We start from the raw sequence: 19,972 nt of genomic DNA, 5'->3' as shown, positions 1-19,972 counted from the left end.
AAAGGACAGCAGAGATACATCCACGCTATAATGAGGCCAAGTACTAGAAGCATTTTCAGCTTTCCAAAAGAACTAAATAAATTGTTCAAGGAGCCTTAAAAAAACAACTCAGCTCCTACCAAAAAAATTCTAGACAAGTCAGTGTGCCACAAAAAAAAAAAAAATCTCCTCTTGTATATTCTCTCAAAAAAGAATTAGTATGTTTCCTGCTAAACGAAAATATAACAACTACTGACACTCTGATTATTAGCTTTCTGTACCAAGTGGACAGCACTGAGACAGTAATTCAGGATAAACATAATACACCAATTTATTCAGCAAAGATGAATATTTGAGGAAGCACACACTGAAATTTAATCAAGCAAGAATCACCTGGGAAATCCTGCCCTATGCATCAGCTGCCTCCAAATAAATCCTAAGATATACATGTATGTGTAAAATACACACAGAGAAAAATGTGACAGTACAAACAGATTTTGTATTGGGGTTGATCTACGCAGAGGGGACTAGAACAGACACACAAACACAAGTACAACATGACAGGCATGGATGTCCTGGTGCAAATCCAGCAAAAGGCAACAACAATGAAGGGATTGGAGCACCTGACACACAAGGAGAGCTGGGAAAGCTCAGCCTCAGGAAGGTTCAGGTGGATTATCCATGTCCAGGGGAAGGAATAAAGGAGATAATTACCCAGAGGAGCTGTGGCTGCCTCTGGATCCCTGGCAGTGTCCAAGGCCAGGTTGGATGGGGCTTGGAGCAGCCTGGGACAGTGGAAGGTGTCCCTGCCCATAGCAGGTGTGGAACAAGGTCTTTAAGGTCCATTCCAGCCCAAAACATTTTGTGATTCTATGATCTCTTCCTCCAAGAAAGAACTGGCACCACTCAGTGTTCATGAGGTTTTTGGACAGTGGACAAGAAGTAGCTCCACTGATTTTAGTGAGCACAGGTTCACAGAGGACAGACAAGATCTAAACAAACCTTCTTGAGAAGTTATCATTTGATACTACTGAGAAATGGGAGCCAGCCTAAAAACACCATCCCCATGTCACCTTTCATCAGGAGATCTTCAAATAGTTCACCAACCCACCAGTGTTTATTAAGCAGCCCCCAAATTCCAGAGAAATAAAAAAGAAACAAGAATGCTCCTTACAATAGACTTAAGTGAGACATGGAAAAAAAAATCACTTGCTCAAGTTTATCAAACAAGACAGAGCCAGGGTTTGGAACAGGGAACCTGAGCCTCCAAATCCCTCAGCACAGTGCCAAAGGTCCTCCTGCCCCCTGAGGGAACATCCCACAGTGCAGGAATTCCTGTGGGTAAGAAGAGTCCTTGAAGGGAGCACACCTCTCCCAAATGGCATGATTCCACTGCAACAGTCACTGGGCTGCTGTGTCCCCAAGGAATGCTGAAGTTAGCTGAAAAAGGCAAGAATTCATTCTCACCTTTGAGATTACCAAATACAAGCATGGTGAGCCAGAGTACTTTGATTTTCCTGGTAAACCAGGAGCAGACAGAGAGCTGCAATCTCCTTAAGTCTGAAAGAATTAATTAACAGAGAAGTATCATAAGGGGCTGGGGGAGGGGAACCTTGATTCATGTGCATCTTTAAATACATTTTCTTTAAATCATTTCCTTGTGCAATTACTCATATATTACAGATAATGTTCTTGTACTAGATTTGCCTTGCTGTAAAACAGCAACATAAACATTTTCCTCCTCCCTAATATCTTTGGAATCAAAGTTATCATCTGATGAGAGGTATCCAGGGGAAGAGTATTCAATACAACAAATAATTTTTCATTGGTATTTACTTCCTTTTTAAAATATTAAAGGGCAAGGAAGGGAGCACAAAGAGCCAAGGTCAATTCACACATAAATATTTAGCTTGGGGATGCAATTCCTGCTTCCATTACTTTGTACTATTTTATTACTGTGTACTAAGGACATGTACTGCCAGTAAACTGCAGTTTAAGTTTCCAGGCTTTTATTTCGTACTGGGTCCCCATAGAAGAAAAATTCCGAGTTCCATCTATTTCTGAACAATTAACTAAGTTCCCTTTCTGACAGGCAGGCTAAGAAGAGGCAGCCTTGTCTTCCTGCATGAACCAGATGCCAGTAGAATCTCTCTCCAGGACAAAGGAAATTGCAAATTTGCAAAAAGCAAACTGCTTAATCCCACCACGCTTCTCCCAAATTTTTGCGACTTGTCACAAGCTTCTCCCACAACAATGGATCCCGGAATTGTTTAGGCTGGAAAATACCTCTGAAATCATTGAGTCAGACTGCTAACCCAGCACTGACCAAGCCACCTCTAACTCATGTCCCCAGGGGCACATCCACACCCCTTTTCATTTCCCCCAGGGATGGTGACTCCACCACTGCCCTGGGCAGCTGTGCCGGTGCTTGACACCCCTTTCTATCCTTAGGATTCAGGAGAGCTCGTGTAACAACATCTAGAACTCCAATTTCTTCAGAGGGCTTCTAGCAGAGTTTATTGAAAGACAGATTTTTTATAGAGTGTTTGGGTACAATGAATAGGATTGGTCCTTTAGGGCACCACCTTATTGTAAAGATCTCTAGCAGTAAACAAGTTGGAGAAACAGCAGGTGTCAGGAGGATGGTGTCTGCAAGATTGTTCTGAGTTCCTCCTGATGATTTCCCAGGCCAGGCTGAGAGAGTTCTGTCCTTGGCTTTCCCACAGGCTTCAGGGCACTGCCTGGAGCCTGAGAATCCATGTTCTGAGCACTGGCAGTTCCCACACCTTTCCATGAAGGAATTTTCCCTGATATCCAATCTAAAGCTCCCAACCCAGCCTGGGGCCGTTCCCTCTCCTCCTGTCCCTGTTCCCTGGGAGCAGAGCCCGATCCCTGTCCCCTCCTGTCAGGGAGCTGTGCAGAGCCACAAGGTCCCCCCCGAGCTCCTTTTCTCCAGGCTCAGCCCCTTTCCCAGCTCCCTCAGCCTCTTTGCACCAGCAGCCTGGCATGAAGCACCACTCTCCTGTCTGCCCTCCATCAAATGTGAGTAAAAGCCAAACTCAAAGCCAAAGACTAAGAAAAATCTGCTAAAACATTTTTAATCACTGGTAACTTTTTTACCTTTTTACTTCTCTTAACAGAGTTGTCACGGTGGAAAATCTAGAGGTGTCCTAAATAACCCCAGTCACACTGGCAGCCCCAGAACAGGAATTGATCTGCAGATTTGGGCACACACCATGAGCACACCAACACCTGCTGCTGTGCCACTGCAAATTCCTACAGCATCATTTAACATGGGTGGGCATTGCAGGAACACAGCAGGAATGAACAGCCACTAAATGCCTTGCAAAAGGAGAGAGCAGAGTAAGGGAAACAGATTGAAAGCCTAGGGGCAGAAAGAAAAAGGAAAGTTTTGAAAAAACTCATTATAATTTGTTCTCTTTAACTCTACAGTAATATCAATGCTGAGAACAATAGCAAAAAAATAGGACTGAAGCTAATTTTCAGAAGACACGAATTCCCTCAAGTTGACTGATAAATAACAGTGTTTTCTCTCCTTTTTTTTCTTTAATGGAATTCAAATTATTCTATTTAATTGCAACAGCACTGGTTACCCCACCCAGCTTTCTACTACTCCAGTCAAGGCAAGCAGAGCACAGGGTGACATTAATTGTGTACATGGTGCTGATTTTGATTCAAACAAGAAGTACAAGTGCCCCATAGAGCAAATATAAATTTAAATAAAATCATAAAGGCTCAAATCCCAATTCACTGCAGCCCAACTGCCTCTCCCTGCAAGCCTAAAGCACAGTAAATTCCTGGCAGCCCCTCAGGATCACCTCACTGAGGAGCTGCCTGCACAGCTCTCTGCACGTGCACTGCCAGTAGAATACAGGTTTACAGGCTCCTATTTTGTCCTGAATTCTTATAAAAGAAAAATTTTCATTTTTTCCAGAAAATCTAGTTCTGAACAATTAACTAAGTCACCATCCTGACACAGACAGAGCCTGAGAAGTGACAGCTTTGCCTTCTGCATGAATTAGGTGCCAGTGGAATCTAAATCTATGACAGCAGAAAGCAAATCTATTAATTCCAACACATTTCCCTTAAATTTTTGTGGCTTGTCATGAGCTTCTTTCACAACATAGAACCCTGCAATCGTTTAGATTGGAAAAGCACTTTACTCTGCCCACATCCCCAAACTTCTGTTCATATCCCTGCTTTATCAATTCTGGGGTGATCTAAAAGAAGACAAGGATGTTGCAGAGTTACAGACAGAGCAGCAATTCCCTCCCTGGATATTCATGCAGCCAAAAAGAGAAGCCCACAAATTCCTGACCACTCAGGTGATGGGCCTCCCTGCCACAAAGGGACACTAAAAAAGGGTAATATGAACATCAATAAATAATCAAGATTTCTCAAGGGTATTAGTTGCACTAGCAGAAGGTCATCCACCAAAATCCTGTGCCAATCGTTTTGCAGGTTTGACTGAAAAAAGTCACCTGATCCCACATTTCTGCCACGGGACCTTTAGTTGTTTATGCAGAAGATGGATGCCCTGACTGGAGGGGCAGCTACTCAATATTTTGTTTTATTCTTACTGTTAGCTTCGTGGGCCCATGCATTATTTACTGCACACTATGCAAACTGAGCTCCACAGAGAGAATTATTAATTTCCTCTCAGGTTTCAGCACAGCTATAGAATTTCTGGCCCTACACCAGCATTCTGACACACTCCCCACCCTCCCTCAGGGCTCTGTGCTCAGCCCTGTCCTTTTAGGCTCTCAAAGGTTAAGGACTAACCCACGCTAACATCACATTCCCCATCTGCAGCTCAGGGATTTTCAGGGTTCTGTGCACGGACCCCTGAGCCAGCAGACACAGCACACAGATTGCAGGTGTGATGTGACACCCAAAGCCCTTTTTGGGGCTCACCTCAGCCCCCCCAGGGTAAGAGTCTGCATATATACATATTATACAGCCTGTATAAATACATATTATATGATTGGCATTTTGCAAATATTGAAATGAATACTGTATGTGTTACGTTAGAAAGTTAATATTAATATTATAGCAATAATATAGTAGGTTTTCTAATAAAAGTGGGGGTTTTTTAGCCTATAATATAACATGAAAATAGAAACTATATGATGTAAGATGCCTTCTAGTAACTTGTGAACCAGCTCAAGAAATGGGAAAGACAATTGAGAAATTCTTCATATCATCCTATCTGAATAGAGATAACAGCAGGAACACCAAGAACCCCAAAAGGAAGAATTTATTGCCCCCATTATCAAAAACTTGTGACTTCGTGGAGCCACGAAAAATTTATGTGCAAGAAAGAATGGTGGGGGAGAAAAGTTGCAATTAAGCAGAAACACCTAAAGTCAAAAAAGAATGTTTAAATCATGTGTGAAATTTATGAATATGCAATAACCTACAGTATTTAAAGGAAAGATCTTTTGGTAGCAAGCTGTGCCTTGGGTGGGAAGGCCAGGCACCCACACGTCTGTAATGCTGCTTTCTCATGCCTCTTATTGTCTTATTTTTATTGTTATTATTACACATTTCAAATGTTAATAAAAAGTAAACTGTGTTTCTCCCAGAGCCGATGCTCCCCTGCCACAGCTCTCCACCAACTCACCCACGAGCACTCAGGAATTCTGACACAGAAATAAGGCATCACATGCTCAACACTCCTCCTCTCTCTGACTGGTACATTATGTGCTTCTTTAGCACCTACAAATCATATATTGCACTTCTAATTGGGTTCTGTTGTTTTGTTTGGGCTGGTTTTCTGGTTGCTTAGGGGGGTTGGCTGAGATTTTTTCTGTGGTTTTTTTTTTGTTTGTTTGTTTGTGGTGTGCTCTGTTGGTTGGGCTTTTTAATCCCACATTCAGTATCTGCCCACGGGTTAGATAAGGACTAAATGCAGATTTGGGGGTGAGGGGGATTTGGAGGGGCAGGTGATATAATCTTGCCTTCACCATGATGATGTTGATATTTAACAGATAATCAGATTAATTTAAAAACAGCAGAGAAGCATTAGTATGTGTGATCACTTATGCTAAATACAGCATCATCAGTTGTTTTTTTTTCTCTCACTATACCTCCTCTTCTTTTGCCTCTTCAACAGCATAATAATAAAGTCAGAAATTTAGAGGAAAAAAGCTTGCAGTGAACTGTTCAATTTTTTTGTCCTGAGTAAATGAAAGTGACTCAGACAACAGAGTTTCCACCATTTCCTCTGGGACACAATTCTACAGCCTCATGGATCTGCAGTAAGATTTTCGTAACACCCAAATTCTTTCCTTGTTTTTTCTCTCATTGTATTCCTTTCACTGCACCTTAAATATTTCTCCCTTATTCCCCTTCCTTCCCTCTGAGGTACTCTCCCCTTCACAGCTCCATTCTCAGTTAGAGAGCCAGAAATTAAATGGATTTAAATACTGTAAATCTTTGTTCAAAAGAAGAGAAAGCGCTGTCACTTGTGTGTACTCTCAATATGTTAATTTGTCACTCTTGGAAATAAGAGGATGTTCAGGAGGAATATTCCAGGCAGAAAAAACAACCTGACATATACTTTTTTAAATTACAAACACAGCAGGTGGCACATTCTGCCCTCAGTGCACTTGCTGCTCTTCAAACCCACGTTCAGTTTGATGCAAATATGGCACCAATTGCCAGTCAGTCCTCTCAACAATCTCAGCATTAATCACTCCCAGATTTCTCTCCTCCACTCAAAAATCACTCTGTAAACACCTTCACTCTGGATTTACACTGCAGTACTACTCAGGATTTCTGCTTGAGAATTCCGACATATTTTTTTTAAGAACTGAAAATGTGAAAGTTTACCATCACTAAGCAAAAAACTCATAAAGGAACAACTTCCTAAATTTTCTCAGCTTTAACTGAAATTGCATCTGAAGAAAAAATCTGATGAGTGATCCTTCTGCCACCCCCGACATGAGGATGAACTCTGTGGATAATCCAAACACTCTCCTGCGTTCTCTCCAGTGATTCTAGCATCAATTACACTGGGCAAGCAGGATGATACAAGTTTAGCTTTTATGTATTGTTAATGCTGCTGTTGTTTCGTGTTTTCAATACCTGCAAGTCACCCTGAAGTCAGTGACCACTGGGAATTACACTAAGGGACACCAGGAAATTTAGTCTTTCTTTCACTGAAATGCTCATTTACTAAGCATTCTGTTAGCAGTAGCAGCTCATCAGCATGGAAGAAAAACCTCTTGAAAAATCCAAACAAACAGAAAAACCACCATCAAAAAACCCACACCAAAAAAATCACACCAAAACCCAGGAGTAATTCAATAAAGACAACTGCCACGTGACCTTCAGAAACCACTGAGTAACATTCCAAAACATCACCTCCCAGCTATTATCAGAAATATCTCTGCATTATTGCAAGAAAATCAAAGTGCAAGGGTAAAGCAGATGTCCAGTGCAGCTGTACTCTGTGTTAATTTTTTTTACAATAAATCTGCACAGAAATCTTCATAAACACATTACAGAACATGGAAATCTTTGGCACACGGAAAAGCTTTATTATAAAAGATGCAAAGTTGAGTGTTTACTTTAAAGGGGTTATTTTTGCTGGGTAAGTTCATTTAAGGACAATTAATTATACTTTCTTATTTTTGCAGGCTCTGGCCTTGGCAGTCTCCAGGGTTATCCCTGTGCCAACAGAGACACTGTGTTTATTTCCAAGCTTTCCACTTCTCTGATCATTCCTACCACGTGCTGATAGCTGTTAGTACATACAGCATCTCCCATGTTTTAATCATAAAAATATTTACTGTTTGCGTAGGAAACCCTATTGCCAACAAAAAATTTATTCAGGAAGCTGGGGAAATGTTTCAACCAACATTTGCATAGCAAAAATCCCTTTTAAAACGAGTTTGTTTGCGGTGTTGGGCTGTTTTTTTGTTGTTTTTTTCTTCTTCTTCTTTTTTTTTTTTTAACTTATTATTTTTTACTAACTCACATGTATTTATTCTCCCTGAATCACCTTGGAATGTTTGAACCTCCAGAACTGCAGAGAAGTGCCTGGTTTATAAAGAGCAGCTCTTTTTCAACAAAATGATTATTCAGATCTCTCATTTAGGGAAAACTTTGAGTGGGTCTAGATTGAATTTATACAAATGAATAAATTCCCACTTCCCAAAATGAAACAGTGGGTGCAGAGCAGCACGCCTGGCAAGTACCAAGAGCACGTGTCTGGGCACAGGAGTGCCATGAAACCAGAGGGATGCTGGCAGCCACCCAGGCCTGGCTCTCCTCACCTGCCCAGCCAGGCAGCAGAGGCCCCAGGGCACCTTCCAGAGAGGGGATGGATGAGTCAGTGCTGGCACAGCAGCCACACCACGGGGAGCTGCCAGTCACCTGGGAAAAACCAGGGTCACTGTCCTGGTAAAATATCAAAAGTTTAATAAAAAGATAATAGGAGACAGAGATTAAGCAAAGGGTTAATGGCTGGGTGTTTGGCATTCAGCCAAGAGCACCCCTATCATCTTGGAGATAAAAATACCTTTTCTATTACATCACCTTTTGCATATTCATATATCATTATGCATATTCTTATTTTTTCAAATTAGTTCACATATTCCAGGAACTGTTTAGCATGGCCCCTCCCTGGGTCCGCCTTTTCTAGAGCATGCATGTTTCTTGTGGTTTTAATCCATCTTCATTATCACCTCCAGTTTGGGCCTCGGCCCATATTTTCCACAGACAGTGAGGGTTGACAATTGGCATGTCAGCAGCAGGCTCCTTTATCTGTTCACTGGATGCTATCCCAACCAAAGAGACAGTTCAAGCATCCTATCTCAGCTACCACCACTATGCCAGATTTTGCTAAGAGCAGAAATTATAACTATATCCATACAGCAAAGCTATTTGAACATTATACATACAGCATTTATCTTAATACCTGGGAAAAGCCAACAATATAATAGATATTTATAACAAACCCATCTGGAAGTCAAATCCATCAGGCGATCCCTGTGCAGCCAGAGCCAGCAATGCAACACAAAATATCTGTCCCAACGTGAAAGGCTCCAAACCAGCTCTTGGAAGGGAAGAAGGAAAGATGAGTGACTGGTTTGAGGTGGGTGATGGCTCCTGGATGTTTCATTAGGGTTGGCTGCTGCACACATTGAGGCACATCTGGGCTGCCTGGCACAGGCTCTGACCCCGGCCCAGTGAAGCACTGAGGTACCCAGGATATCCTGATCAGGGCAGCAGTGCTCTGCAGAGTGTAAATATAACAGGCTTTTCCTTTCACGTGCTCATTCCTTTCCATTACTGAAATAAACAGTGTGCAACTGTTGTGTGAACACATGAGCAGAGCTGTGAAACACCAGCTGAGCTGGAGGAACAACAGGGAGAGCTGCTGCTGGCATGGTTAAGGCTCTTAAAATATTAGCAACTGGCAAATGTAATAGATAAATCCACACTTTACTAAGCAAACCTAGAATGGGCTCCTGGTAAATTCAAAATATTCATATCAGTTTGGTTTGTGAAGGGAGATGCTCAATCACCGTGAAATTAAAGACAAGAATTTGGTAATGCATCCCACGTTTCAGCCTAAGGAGCAAAACTTGCAGCCACGAGCTCTCTCACAGTGATTCTGGTGGACATTTAGCTTAAAGAAAGGGAGATTCCATCAGTGCCAGCCACCCTCCCGTTCTGAGAGCAGCCAGCAGCCCACTTCAAGAGCTTTATTTTATGTCTGCTTCCTCAGTGTTTCTGTTCTGGCAAAGTCCCCTTTCCCATTTCTCTTCATACCTGCTCTCTTCCTATTCCTATAGATTTACCATATTCTCCTTCCCACCACACTCTCCATCAGTAACCCCACCCAAACACCAGGATGTCTGCTGCCACCCTTCTTCCTTGCCTGTGGCACTGCTCATGCCTCTGCTGCTGTCTCTGTTTCTCCCTTACACAACCACAATGAAAACGTTCTTCAGGGTATCAAAAACCCGCAGTAATTTGTGCCTCTAAAGCATTTAGCAGCGGGCTCTTCAAGTGTTCCTAAGTTACCACACAACAAAGCCATCCCTTCAGGTTCAATAAACAATTCAGAGGGAAAAGGGAGTCTTTATTAAAGAGGCTCATTAGGAGAGAGCAGTTGGTACCACTGCAAAATTGCCTCTCAGCCCGGAAGGAGAAGGCAGCAGTGAGAAGGTAACCAGCACTTCTGCTCAGCCACTTGACAAACACACCCAAGGTAAAGGCCCGAGAAAGCACAGAGCAGACTTTCTGGAGAGAAAGTCTTCTTTTAAACAGGTGGATGTGAAAACACCAGAAATAGCTCATTATTATCAACTTGGTGTTTTTCTTGAGAACGAATTAGTAAAAATTCTCGGTCCCAACCCAGAGCAGCGGTGTGGAGTTAGATGGACACAGCCTCTTGGTTTAGCTGGTTGGGCTTTTTTAAATCTACCTCTCAGCCACACACCTCCGCAGAAACATCAAAACCGTGAAATATTTCCCTGAGAAATGACAGACTGTGGTAGAAACACACCGCACTTCACACTTTCAGCAACAACTGCTCCCATTAGAGCACCGAATTCCCACCTAGAAATGCAGGATGAGATTCGGGCTGCCCGCAGTAAGTGGGTACATGTTGACAGCAAATCCCTTTTCTGGAGAAACGAACCATCAAGCTCAGCAAGCTTCCCGCCTTGCTGACAGGAGTGCTCTTCTGCTTATCCAGCAAATGCTGCCTCGCTTCCAGTAAACATTTCTAAAGGAAGAAAGGCCCATTATAGAGCAGTCAGATGGCTTTAATTCCCCTCTTCCTCCCCTGCTTTGTGCCCTACTTCTACTAGTTGGTCACAATCACACACGCTTTTCACTCCTCCAAATCATTATTATCTTCTCAAATAAACAAAACCACGTGGCACTATTAAACTCCTCACTTTGCCATTAAAAAAAAATATCCTGAAAGCCCACTTCACAAAATTGGTATATTTGCCTGTTTGGGATTTCTTTTCTCCCCGCTGCTATTGAGGGCTGACCTTTGAGTCAGTACTAAGGGAAGGAAGATTCACACATGTTCAGATTAAGCTAGCAGCAACAAATTCAGCAGTGCTGAAGTCAAAAGCACAATATTCCAAATCTATCCCCAGCACAGCATGAAGCCCTGCTTCTGCTCACACAGGTAATGATACTTTCTTCAAATTCAAAGAGTGAAGGATTGATCCTCAACATAAAAATGGATAAACTCTGTCTGAAGTGGTAATGCTCTTGATTTTGTTGTTCTTTACAGCATTGCAGAGGACAAGAGTGGAGCAGCCCTCCTTCACTCTACAGCTGAATTCACAGCCAGGAGCTGCTTCCCAGTGATTCAACACAGTCACTACCAGGAACGAAGCTGAGATTGACAAGGATGTATGTGGGGAAAAAAAAAGTGATAAACTCTGTTTCCTCTGTAAAGCCAGATCTGAAGCCGTTTCAGCTAAGAAAACATGAGATACGGGACACTTTGAGCACTTCCAGCACAAAGGGAACAGCATGGCTGAACAAAGAGCTTTGCGTAACCGGAGGTTGCTCAGGCTGCAGCACTGATCTGTGCCCACACAACATCATCAGCTGTCAAACCCCACAGCCTTCCTGAGAGATGAACTCAAAAATATCAAGGAACAAGAGCCAGGTCCCATCCTCCCAAAATTCATAAGCAGCTCAATCATCCTTCAACTACATGAGCTGCACCACTTCAAACGGCGGCAGAATTCACCAAGTCGGTTTGAATTCCCAAGGCTGCAGTCCCAGGGGGATCCAGCTGGAGAAAAGAAACCAAACAACTGGCCTTGGATTGATTTACAAGCACGACTTAAAAGAAAACAAGAAAACCTGAGGAGACCAAGCACTAAGTAGGTTCTTTCTTCCTGGGGTTTCTTGTCCTGTTTTACCAGGACTTCCCAGAATTACGTCATCTCTAACTGGGGCATTAAACAACACCTTAACAGCCTCCTTTCTCCAGAGGTCCTGTTTCCTTTAGCAGAAATGTCTTTCTTATCAGCATTTTCCTCTGGAACTTGCAATGCCCTGACATTCGGTTTACAAAGTATTTGACATCTCTGAACTGCAGTGATGGATGGGATGTATTTACTGGATATTAAAAAACAAGCAGGACTGATTAAATGATGCATGGCCGGATTAAGACACAGTAATTGTCTCCTTTACCATGAAGATGTATGATCTTTAGGGCTCACAGTAATGAACTCTTTTTTGTTACGTAATGACAAGTGCACAGAAAGGCAGGACCAGGCTGTGAGAAGTCCTCACTGATGCCATCAACAGCACTCACCACCTTTGTGGGCCTGCTCTTTTGCTCTGGCTTTGCCTGGAATGGCATTCAAAAAGAAGGGACAGCACCAGGCCAGGAAGGTGGTAGGGGTAAAAGGTAGGTAAGGATGTCTCAAAAAAGCAGAGTCCATCTAAATGAAGGTACACCACACAGTGCCATCCAGCACAAACAGGGGAGAGCACCAGCTGAAGGAAAAAAACTGAAGAAAATTAAGAACTGTGAGTGGTATAAAAAAAGCAACTCCAGGCCAAATACAGTGGCATAAATGAGCCAAGTAATGCTGCTCCATAAAACGTTCCAGAAATACTGTAAGAGCAATATACCATCTTCTGATCAAGGATGTGAACACAGAGCCAAGGAACGTCAGCTCACGAGCCCTTCCTCAGGGGAGTGGAGCCCTCTGCTCTGAGGCAATGGGAGGCACAGAAGGTTTCCTGTGGAGACCTGGACTACAATTTGTTTACAGCAGCAGGTGACCCCTGTACGCTGCTGCTATTCCAAACACGTCTCAGGAAAGTCTCATCTAGGAACGTTCCTCTGAGCATATTTTGGAAGCTCAGTTACATATTTAATCTGTGCATTACAAGACACCGAGGAAACAGACTGCAGCAGTTTCCATAAAAAATTAAGGAATGTCTCTCTAGAAAGACAGAGGGCTTTATATAGCAATGCACACACACATCCTGCTGCTCGTCACCCAAACTGTAAGAGTTTGTGGGGATGTCAAGCAGGCTGCAGGATTTCTGTGCTAAAGCAGAAGTATTATCGCTCTCATCACTGAGCAAACCCATGTATACAATCGCATTTTGGCAGGTGGATTTCAGACAACATCTGCTATTTTTATTCTTTTTTTAAATGAGGGCCACGTTAAATCAAGTCTCAAATTTGCTCGTTGACAAAATATTTAAGTTCCAACGCACACCTCTCCATTGTACATTCAGCGCTTCCCATTCAAGCAAAGAACAATACCTGCCAATACACATTCGTGCACCTCACTTAGAAAACCACAATGAGAATCATCAGAGGCATAAAACAACTATTATGATAAATAATGAGCTTTAAAAAACCCACACCATATACACAGAGAGAATCAGACACACTGATCCTTCTGTGCTCAATGTTATTCAAGAGGATTGTCAGAGCAATGCTGAACAGATCAATTTATTTCCCTTTCTTCTCTCCACTTAACTGGATTTCATATACAAAAGTAATTGTTCCTATAAGAAACAACCCTTGTCCATGGCTTTCGAGGTTCAAAGCCTCAGACCTACATCTTTACTACTATTAGGGTTTCCATGGCAACAGATGATGGTGCCTTCTAAAAAAATATACTTTAATATTCTACAGTAAGTGCCCCAAGTCACTGCCGTAATATTAATGAAAACTAGAGCACGTGGGCCTGCACGCAGAGCATAACAGACTTTAAAAGTACAATTAAACAAGAAAAGCAGAGCTCAGGGACTCGCAGGAGGGTGGATGGCTAAAAAGGGCTCTGCATTTGTAAAAGAGAAGGATTATCCCTCAGAGATTCACAAACGCCTTTATACACACAGTGACCTTTCGTTGCCGCTGTCGAAAGAGGCAGTCTCACAACATCACCTTCTTAGGATTAATTGTTTATGTATTAGAAAACAAATCGAGCCAGCCGGGGATAAAAATAAAGTGGAATTGTGCTGCTAACAGCTCCCCAGAGGGAGAGAAAAGTGATTATTGAGTTAAATGGCTGCATTGTTAACAACTGCCACACACAGCAGCTCGCTCAGAAAGGCCCGTTCTTCACCGCCAATTTACTGACAGCCAAACCTGAGCAAATGAACTCCTACCAAATTAAAGCTTCCCCCAAAAATTTCCCGGCGCTCTGCTCCCTTTTCATCCTCTCTCCTCGCTGGACGAGCCGTGTGCAATGAACCCTCAGCTGCCGTAACTCTGCGAGGTGGCAGCACAAGGAACAGGACAGGGGCAAATCAGGCACTGCCAGCGCAAGAAAAAATGTTAAATAATCTGTTTAAAAGTGTTAAATAATCTGGTCAAGTGTTAATAACCCGGTGCTCCGGTCAGCAGCTCCCCTGGAAACCCTCCGTCCCACTTTCCCACCCCGGATGCTTTTTCGCAGCTGCAAATGACTTTAATCTCTTTATTTATCCCCCTGCTGTGCTACAAATCCTCACCGAACAGACAATAGTAAAGCGTGCTGCAACTGCAGGAATACCCCACATGTTTTGGCGGCAGAAAAGGCACACACGGACTTTTAGGAGAAGAACTTCCCTATAAGTAATGCCTCCTTCAGTTCCAAAATCCCGAAAGAGCCGGGGACCACTGTCATCTACCTGCTGCTACTTCTGTGTCTTGCACGGGAAAGTAAAGCGTTTAAATTCTCAGCTGACCCTAGAGCTGACAAAAAGTTTAGAAGCTCGAAAAGCATATGTTGAGTTACAAATAAACACAGAGACTGCAGGGAAGGGGAAGTAATCGCTGGGGAGAGGAGATATAAATAGAGTGATAGAGAAATTACATAAAGAAATGAGTGTCAGCCAGCTCCCTCAGGATGGAATGAGGTATTCCAGGGAGAAGCCATGAGCATTCTGCTGGCTCTTTGTAGTATTCCTAATTTTACGTTGGGGATAACAATACCAAGCAGCAGCAGCTGTGCAAATCGAGTAGGAACCGACTGCATTTCGCCTTGACTTGTGCCTTTCCTATCTCCTAGTCGAGCGATCACTTAAGAAAATAAATTTTAAAAAACCCCAGCCGACAACTTGTACAGTGATTTTTCGGGATGTTTAACAAAAGGCTGCTGTATTAAACGCAGTAGGCTTAGAAAAATAATCGGAGACGGGAGGTATTTGCATCCTGAAAGTTATGGAGAGAGCACCACCTGATGGAAGATGCGGAAAGACACCGATGGCGTTAATGGAGCCACTCCAAACTTCACCGAATTTTCAGGGACAAAGTACACCAGCATAACTTTGCTTTTCACCGTAAGAAAAAAAAATTCAGCTACAGGGACTCAGTCTAAACCGATAAACTTCACAGCAGGTATTTATTTTAGGAGTAGAAAACTTTCTCCTAATTTCAGTACTACCAGCAGCTCAGAAAACAGTTCTTAAAATCAGTGCCTCTTACTTTGGAGGTAGGATGCACACTCAAATTGGAGGCAGAATAGGATACCAATGATTAAAAAAACCTCACAGTTACTATTTCCACTGAACTGATAATTAAAATATTTCATGGCTTTCCTAAAAATAATTGAAATACGATAAATTTTCATGCATTTAGCTCATATTACATTATTTCCCTCAAACGCAAAGTGTCTTCTGCCTCCTTAAAACTTCGCTATTTTCACAGAACCCTCTTCTTTCCAAGCATCCGGCTAAATGATTCATCAAAAGCCCAGGATCTAATCTCAATTGACATGACAAGTGTCAAGAACACGAAAACAGTTGGAAGAGAGAGAAAAAAGGGGGGAAATAAATAGCTCCACATATTGCTTACTCAAGGAAGCAGTTATTTAACTAGGTTAGATTTCCCAGCCTCTCTAATAAATCTGTGCTTTGTGCTGTTGCCTAGCAATGTAAACAAGATCCCGGCGGTGTCAAAGCCAGCCGGGTTGGTGACAACACCTCCTCCGGCGAGGGTCTGCCGGCCCCGAGCCCAGCCTGCACCCAGGGGCTCGGGGAAGGTGTGCACGGTGCTCAGCATCCCCGACACGCCACTACTGCTGCTCTGAAACAGCGAGAGACAGTCATTCGAGCTGCTTCAAAAGCCTCCTTGTGTTTGAGGTGAACTCAACTTAGTTCCGTGCCTCCAGCATGGCTAAGTCACGAGTGGTGAGATATATCCCTATGGTAAGCGACACAATACAGGGACATTTTACCCGTCTTAAATATACAGGTAGTTTTAAAATAGGGGTGTTTTTTTCCTAAATCAAGAGAGAAGAAAGCTATAACTGCTTATTTTTTAGCGTGAGCACGAACTGCGGTGAGAAAATTAACGGATTGCAAGATCCGGGAGAAAAGCAAGACCCATGTAGCTTTGGATTACCTACAGAATAGCACAGGAGAAAGCCAGCTCTGTAAGCACCTGTCATCTTCAAGTAATTCAAACTATGCCTAAAGGAACTCGTAGGAGTGGGAAAATAGCCGGCTACTATTACTGTACACATGCCAGGGCGCAAAGTACTCCCTAACATCAGCCACAGAGAAAGTGACAATTGGGAAGGAGCCGATCCGAGTGGCTGAGCCCCCCGGGAAAGTTCCTGGAGCCGTGACATGCAAGTGGTGAAACAGCTGCCACCAAACTTCCCGGAGCAAGCCCAGAGCCCTTTCCCTGTCCGGAGGGGAAAGGCAGCGGCTCCGCCCGCGCTGCCCATCCCGCAGGAGCCAGCTCCTGCCTCGGGCTCGCAAACGCTCTTTTACCACCCAAAAAACGCCTCGCGTATCGCGAATCCCAGAATAAAGGCGATGCTGTCACCTCTTGCGACACGCAGCTTTGGCAGGAGCGAGCCCCCGGCCCCGGCCGGACCCCGCGGAGCCCCGCACGGCCGGGCACAGCCCCTCGCATCCCCGGCGCCTTGGGAACCGGCGGGGACCGAGGCGGCTGCCTGCCGCTGCATCCCTCCATCCCCCGCCGCTCCCCCGATGGCCCCGGGAGCTCCCGGCGAGGCCGCGGGGCCGGAGGCGCGGAGCAGGCGAAGAGTTGGGGCCGCCGGGAGAGCCGCCGGCGGCGGGGGAAGCCGGGCCACGGAGGAGCGGGGCACCGACCGGGCGGGCATCACTCACCTGGGAAGACCTGTCCGTCCGCCCTGGGCAAGAGCTGCAGGAAAAAGAGGATCGCGGCGACGCCGGTCATCCTTCCCCGGAGGAGTTCACCTGCCGGAGCCGCTGCCGCGGAGCCGCTGCCTCCCCGCCGCCGTGCCCCGCATTGGCGGCTGTGCGCGGCGGCCCCGGCAGCCGGAGCCGCGGTGCTGCTCGGCGGAGCGGAGGCGGGCGGGAGGTGCCCCCCGAGCCCAGCGCCGGCCGCGCCCGCGCAGAGCCGGCCCCTCTGCCCCGGGGGCAGCCCCGACCCCCTGCTCCGGGCCAGCGGCCGCCTCCCGCGGGCTTCGGGCTGTCCGGTGCCTACTGGAGCCCGCACAGCGCCCCGCGGGAGCGGCTGGAGCGCAGCATCGCGCGGCGCAGGCTGCTCGGCTGCTCCTGCCCTGGGCTCCGGCGGGGATGGCGAGGCAGCGCGGGGGCTGGCGTTAAACGGAGGGCTGGGATTGGGGGTGGGATTGGGGCCGGGATGGGATGGAGGGAGCGACCCTCTGCTGGAGCCAAGGAGGAGGTAGGCCCCCCGAGCCCTGCCGCTTGATGGGGCGGCGCTACGAGCAGCTCACGGGCACCTACGGCTGAAAATAGTAATTCCCATCCTTATCCGCTTCTACTTTCGGGAGTTCACTGCTGAACACCGAGTCGCGCCGCGCCCTGGGCACTCCTATGGGCTTCGGCACAGGCAGGGAGACAATTCCGGGCACAATTTTAAGAACTGCTGCCCACAGGTAACTTCTACACCCAAAAATGCACGGCTGCCCTAAGGCCGGGTGGGGGAAAACCCAATGCCCTGCGCGTAGGGATCAGAACAGCCACCTGAGCTGGAAAATTCGCACAGGAAGAGGAGAGAGCAATGACCACACGGACTGAGCACCTTTGCGGCCAGCAGCGCAGCGGGCACTCCCGGGGGCTGAGCGGGGATGGAGAGGGGACGGCAGCGGGCACGGAGCCGGTTCCCCCCCGCCGGCCGCAGCCCCGCTCCCCGCGCTGTGCCCGCCGCTGCCGGCGCGGGTCCCGCCCGCAGGGGGCGGTGTTGGAGCGGCCGCGGCGCTCCCGGGGCTGCCCCGGGCACGGGCAGCGCTCCGCGCTCCCAGCCGGCGGAGCCGCGGGGAAACGCTCCGGTACGGGGTTAAAACAGCCGGCTGGCGTCTCGCTTTACATACTGCGAGAGCTGTAATTAGCAGAGTATGTGTAATTGCCGGAGTATGGAAGTTTCTTAGGGAGAGGGGTGTCCTCAGGGGTCTCAGCCTGGTGGGATAATCAGAAAAAAATTCTTTGCCGAAAGGGTGGTCAAGCACTGGGAGAGGTTGACTTGGGGAGATTTAAAAGGCAGGTGGATGCGGCACTTGGGGTATGTTGGTGGGGGGCTTAGCACTGCTGCATCAATGATCTTAAAGGTCCTTTCCACCCTGAAGTGTTCTTGGGTTCTGAGTAACCACAGAGGAATTGTTCATTGCAGTCCTTGACTGGTCTAGCAAGAGCATCACCCTGGGAGCCAACAGAGACGGCCTCAGTTTGCAGCTAATACTGCCCCTCAGCTGTTCACAGCCTTAGCCGGAAAGGAGTGGTCCGTGTATCTCAACAGAGGAAGGTTTGGGTTGGAAGGGACCTTACAGATCACCCAGTGCCCTCCTGCCACAGGCAGGGACACTTCCACCATCCCAGTTTGCTCCAAGCATTGTCCAGCCTGGCCTTGGACACTTCCAAGGGCAGCCACAGCTTCTCTGGGCGACCAAATCCTCTGCCCAGTCCTAAAATCCCTCCAATCGACGATGTGTGACCCTCTCTTTAGGTGTCAGCATCACTTCAGAAATTAAGGCACGCCTCTGTCTTTCATTCAGCACAAGGACAATCACAAAGACATACAACTGTAGATTAAGGGAGAGAAGAGAACGGAACAACAAGAAGAAAACCTCACTAAGTAGTCTAGGCAGCAGAAAGGATCCAGCCAGCCCAGTAAACATAGAAAACACTGGAATAATTCTTAGTGCAAATTGCTTGGGCAATAAGTACAGCAAGTCTTGAAACACAGGGATAGTGCTGGTAGTGAAGTGAATAAAACAGTAGCAAAGAACAGCTGTAAAAAACAAAGTTGTTTTCATATAAACTAAATAAAAAGGAAGGAACAGAAACAGGTCTGGCATTCATGTTCAAATGATAGAAAATTGGTCAACTAAGTGACTTCCTGAGGTCCAAAGAGCTCATGGAGTGAAAAGGAGAGAAACTTAATACTTCTTACAGGGGAGATTTTCAAACCAAGAAGTCTGCACCATAAGCAAGGTGAAGAACAGTGGGAGGGAAGATCCGGATGGAGAAGAAAGGTTAGAAATAAATTGCCTACAAGAATCTAGGAAAAAAACTGACAAGAGACAACTGTCTTGGGCAGCAAATAGTGCGAAAGTAAACATTAGGCTGAACTAAAATCAGGCTAAAACCTTATGAAGGATTGTCTGAACTCAGTCTTGTTAGAAAGGAAAACAAATGTAAGGCGCAGGATGACTGCAGCAAGAACAGGATAAACTAAAATTAGGCAGATGTAAGCACAAAATCCCAAAGTCTGAAATTATTTCAGTTAATGGCAAAGTCAATAGATATTTGTAACCCAGGAGGATTAGAAATAGTCTTCCAGACAACAACAGCATCTTTGAGGACTAGATATATAGTGGTGGGATGAAATCCAGCTATTAAAAGAAGTTGTAAGGCTGGAGAAGGGAAATGAGGAAACATGCTGCAGATAAGGAATGTGTAATTTAAAAATAAAGAGACGTGCCATCAGTATAACTCATTTACAGCAAAGGGAACTCCTGAAATTCAAACAGGGCCATAATGTTGGTTCATAAACCATCAAGCAAGACAG

At 45.5% G+C, this 19,972-nt stretch overlaps 1 protein-coding gene across 1 annotated transcript in view; it reads right to left on the bottom strand.

Moving 5' to 3' along the window:
• Nucleotides 1-17,158, bottom strand: part of PTPRT (protein tyrosine phosphatase receptor type T) — a 452,620-nt gene extending 435,462 nt beyond the window's left edge. The window contains 1 exon segment of the mRNA XM_066331046.1: nt 17,089-17,158. Coding sequence (XP_066187143.1) covers nt 17,089-17,158 — 70 coding nt within the window.
• Nucleotides 17,159-19,972: the final 2,814 nt, after the last annotated feature.

Source organism: Sylvia atricapilla, chromosome 16 (genome assembly GCF_009819655.1).
Source record: "Sylvia atricapilla isolate bSylAtr1 chromosome 16, bSylAtr1.pri, whole genome shotgun sequence".
In the NCBI taxonomy this organism is placed as follows: Eukaryota; Metazoa; Chordata; class Aves; order Passeriformes; family Sylviidae; genus Sylvia; species Sylvia atricapilla.
This window is presented reverse-complemented; position numbering and strand designations above follow the sequence as displayed.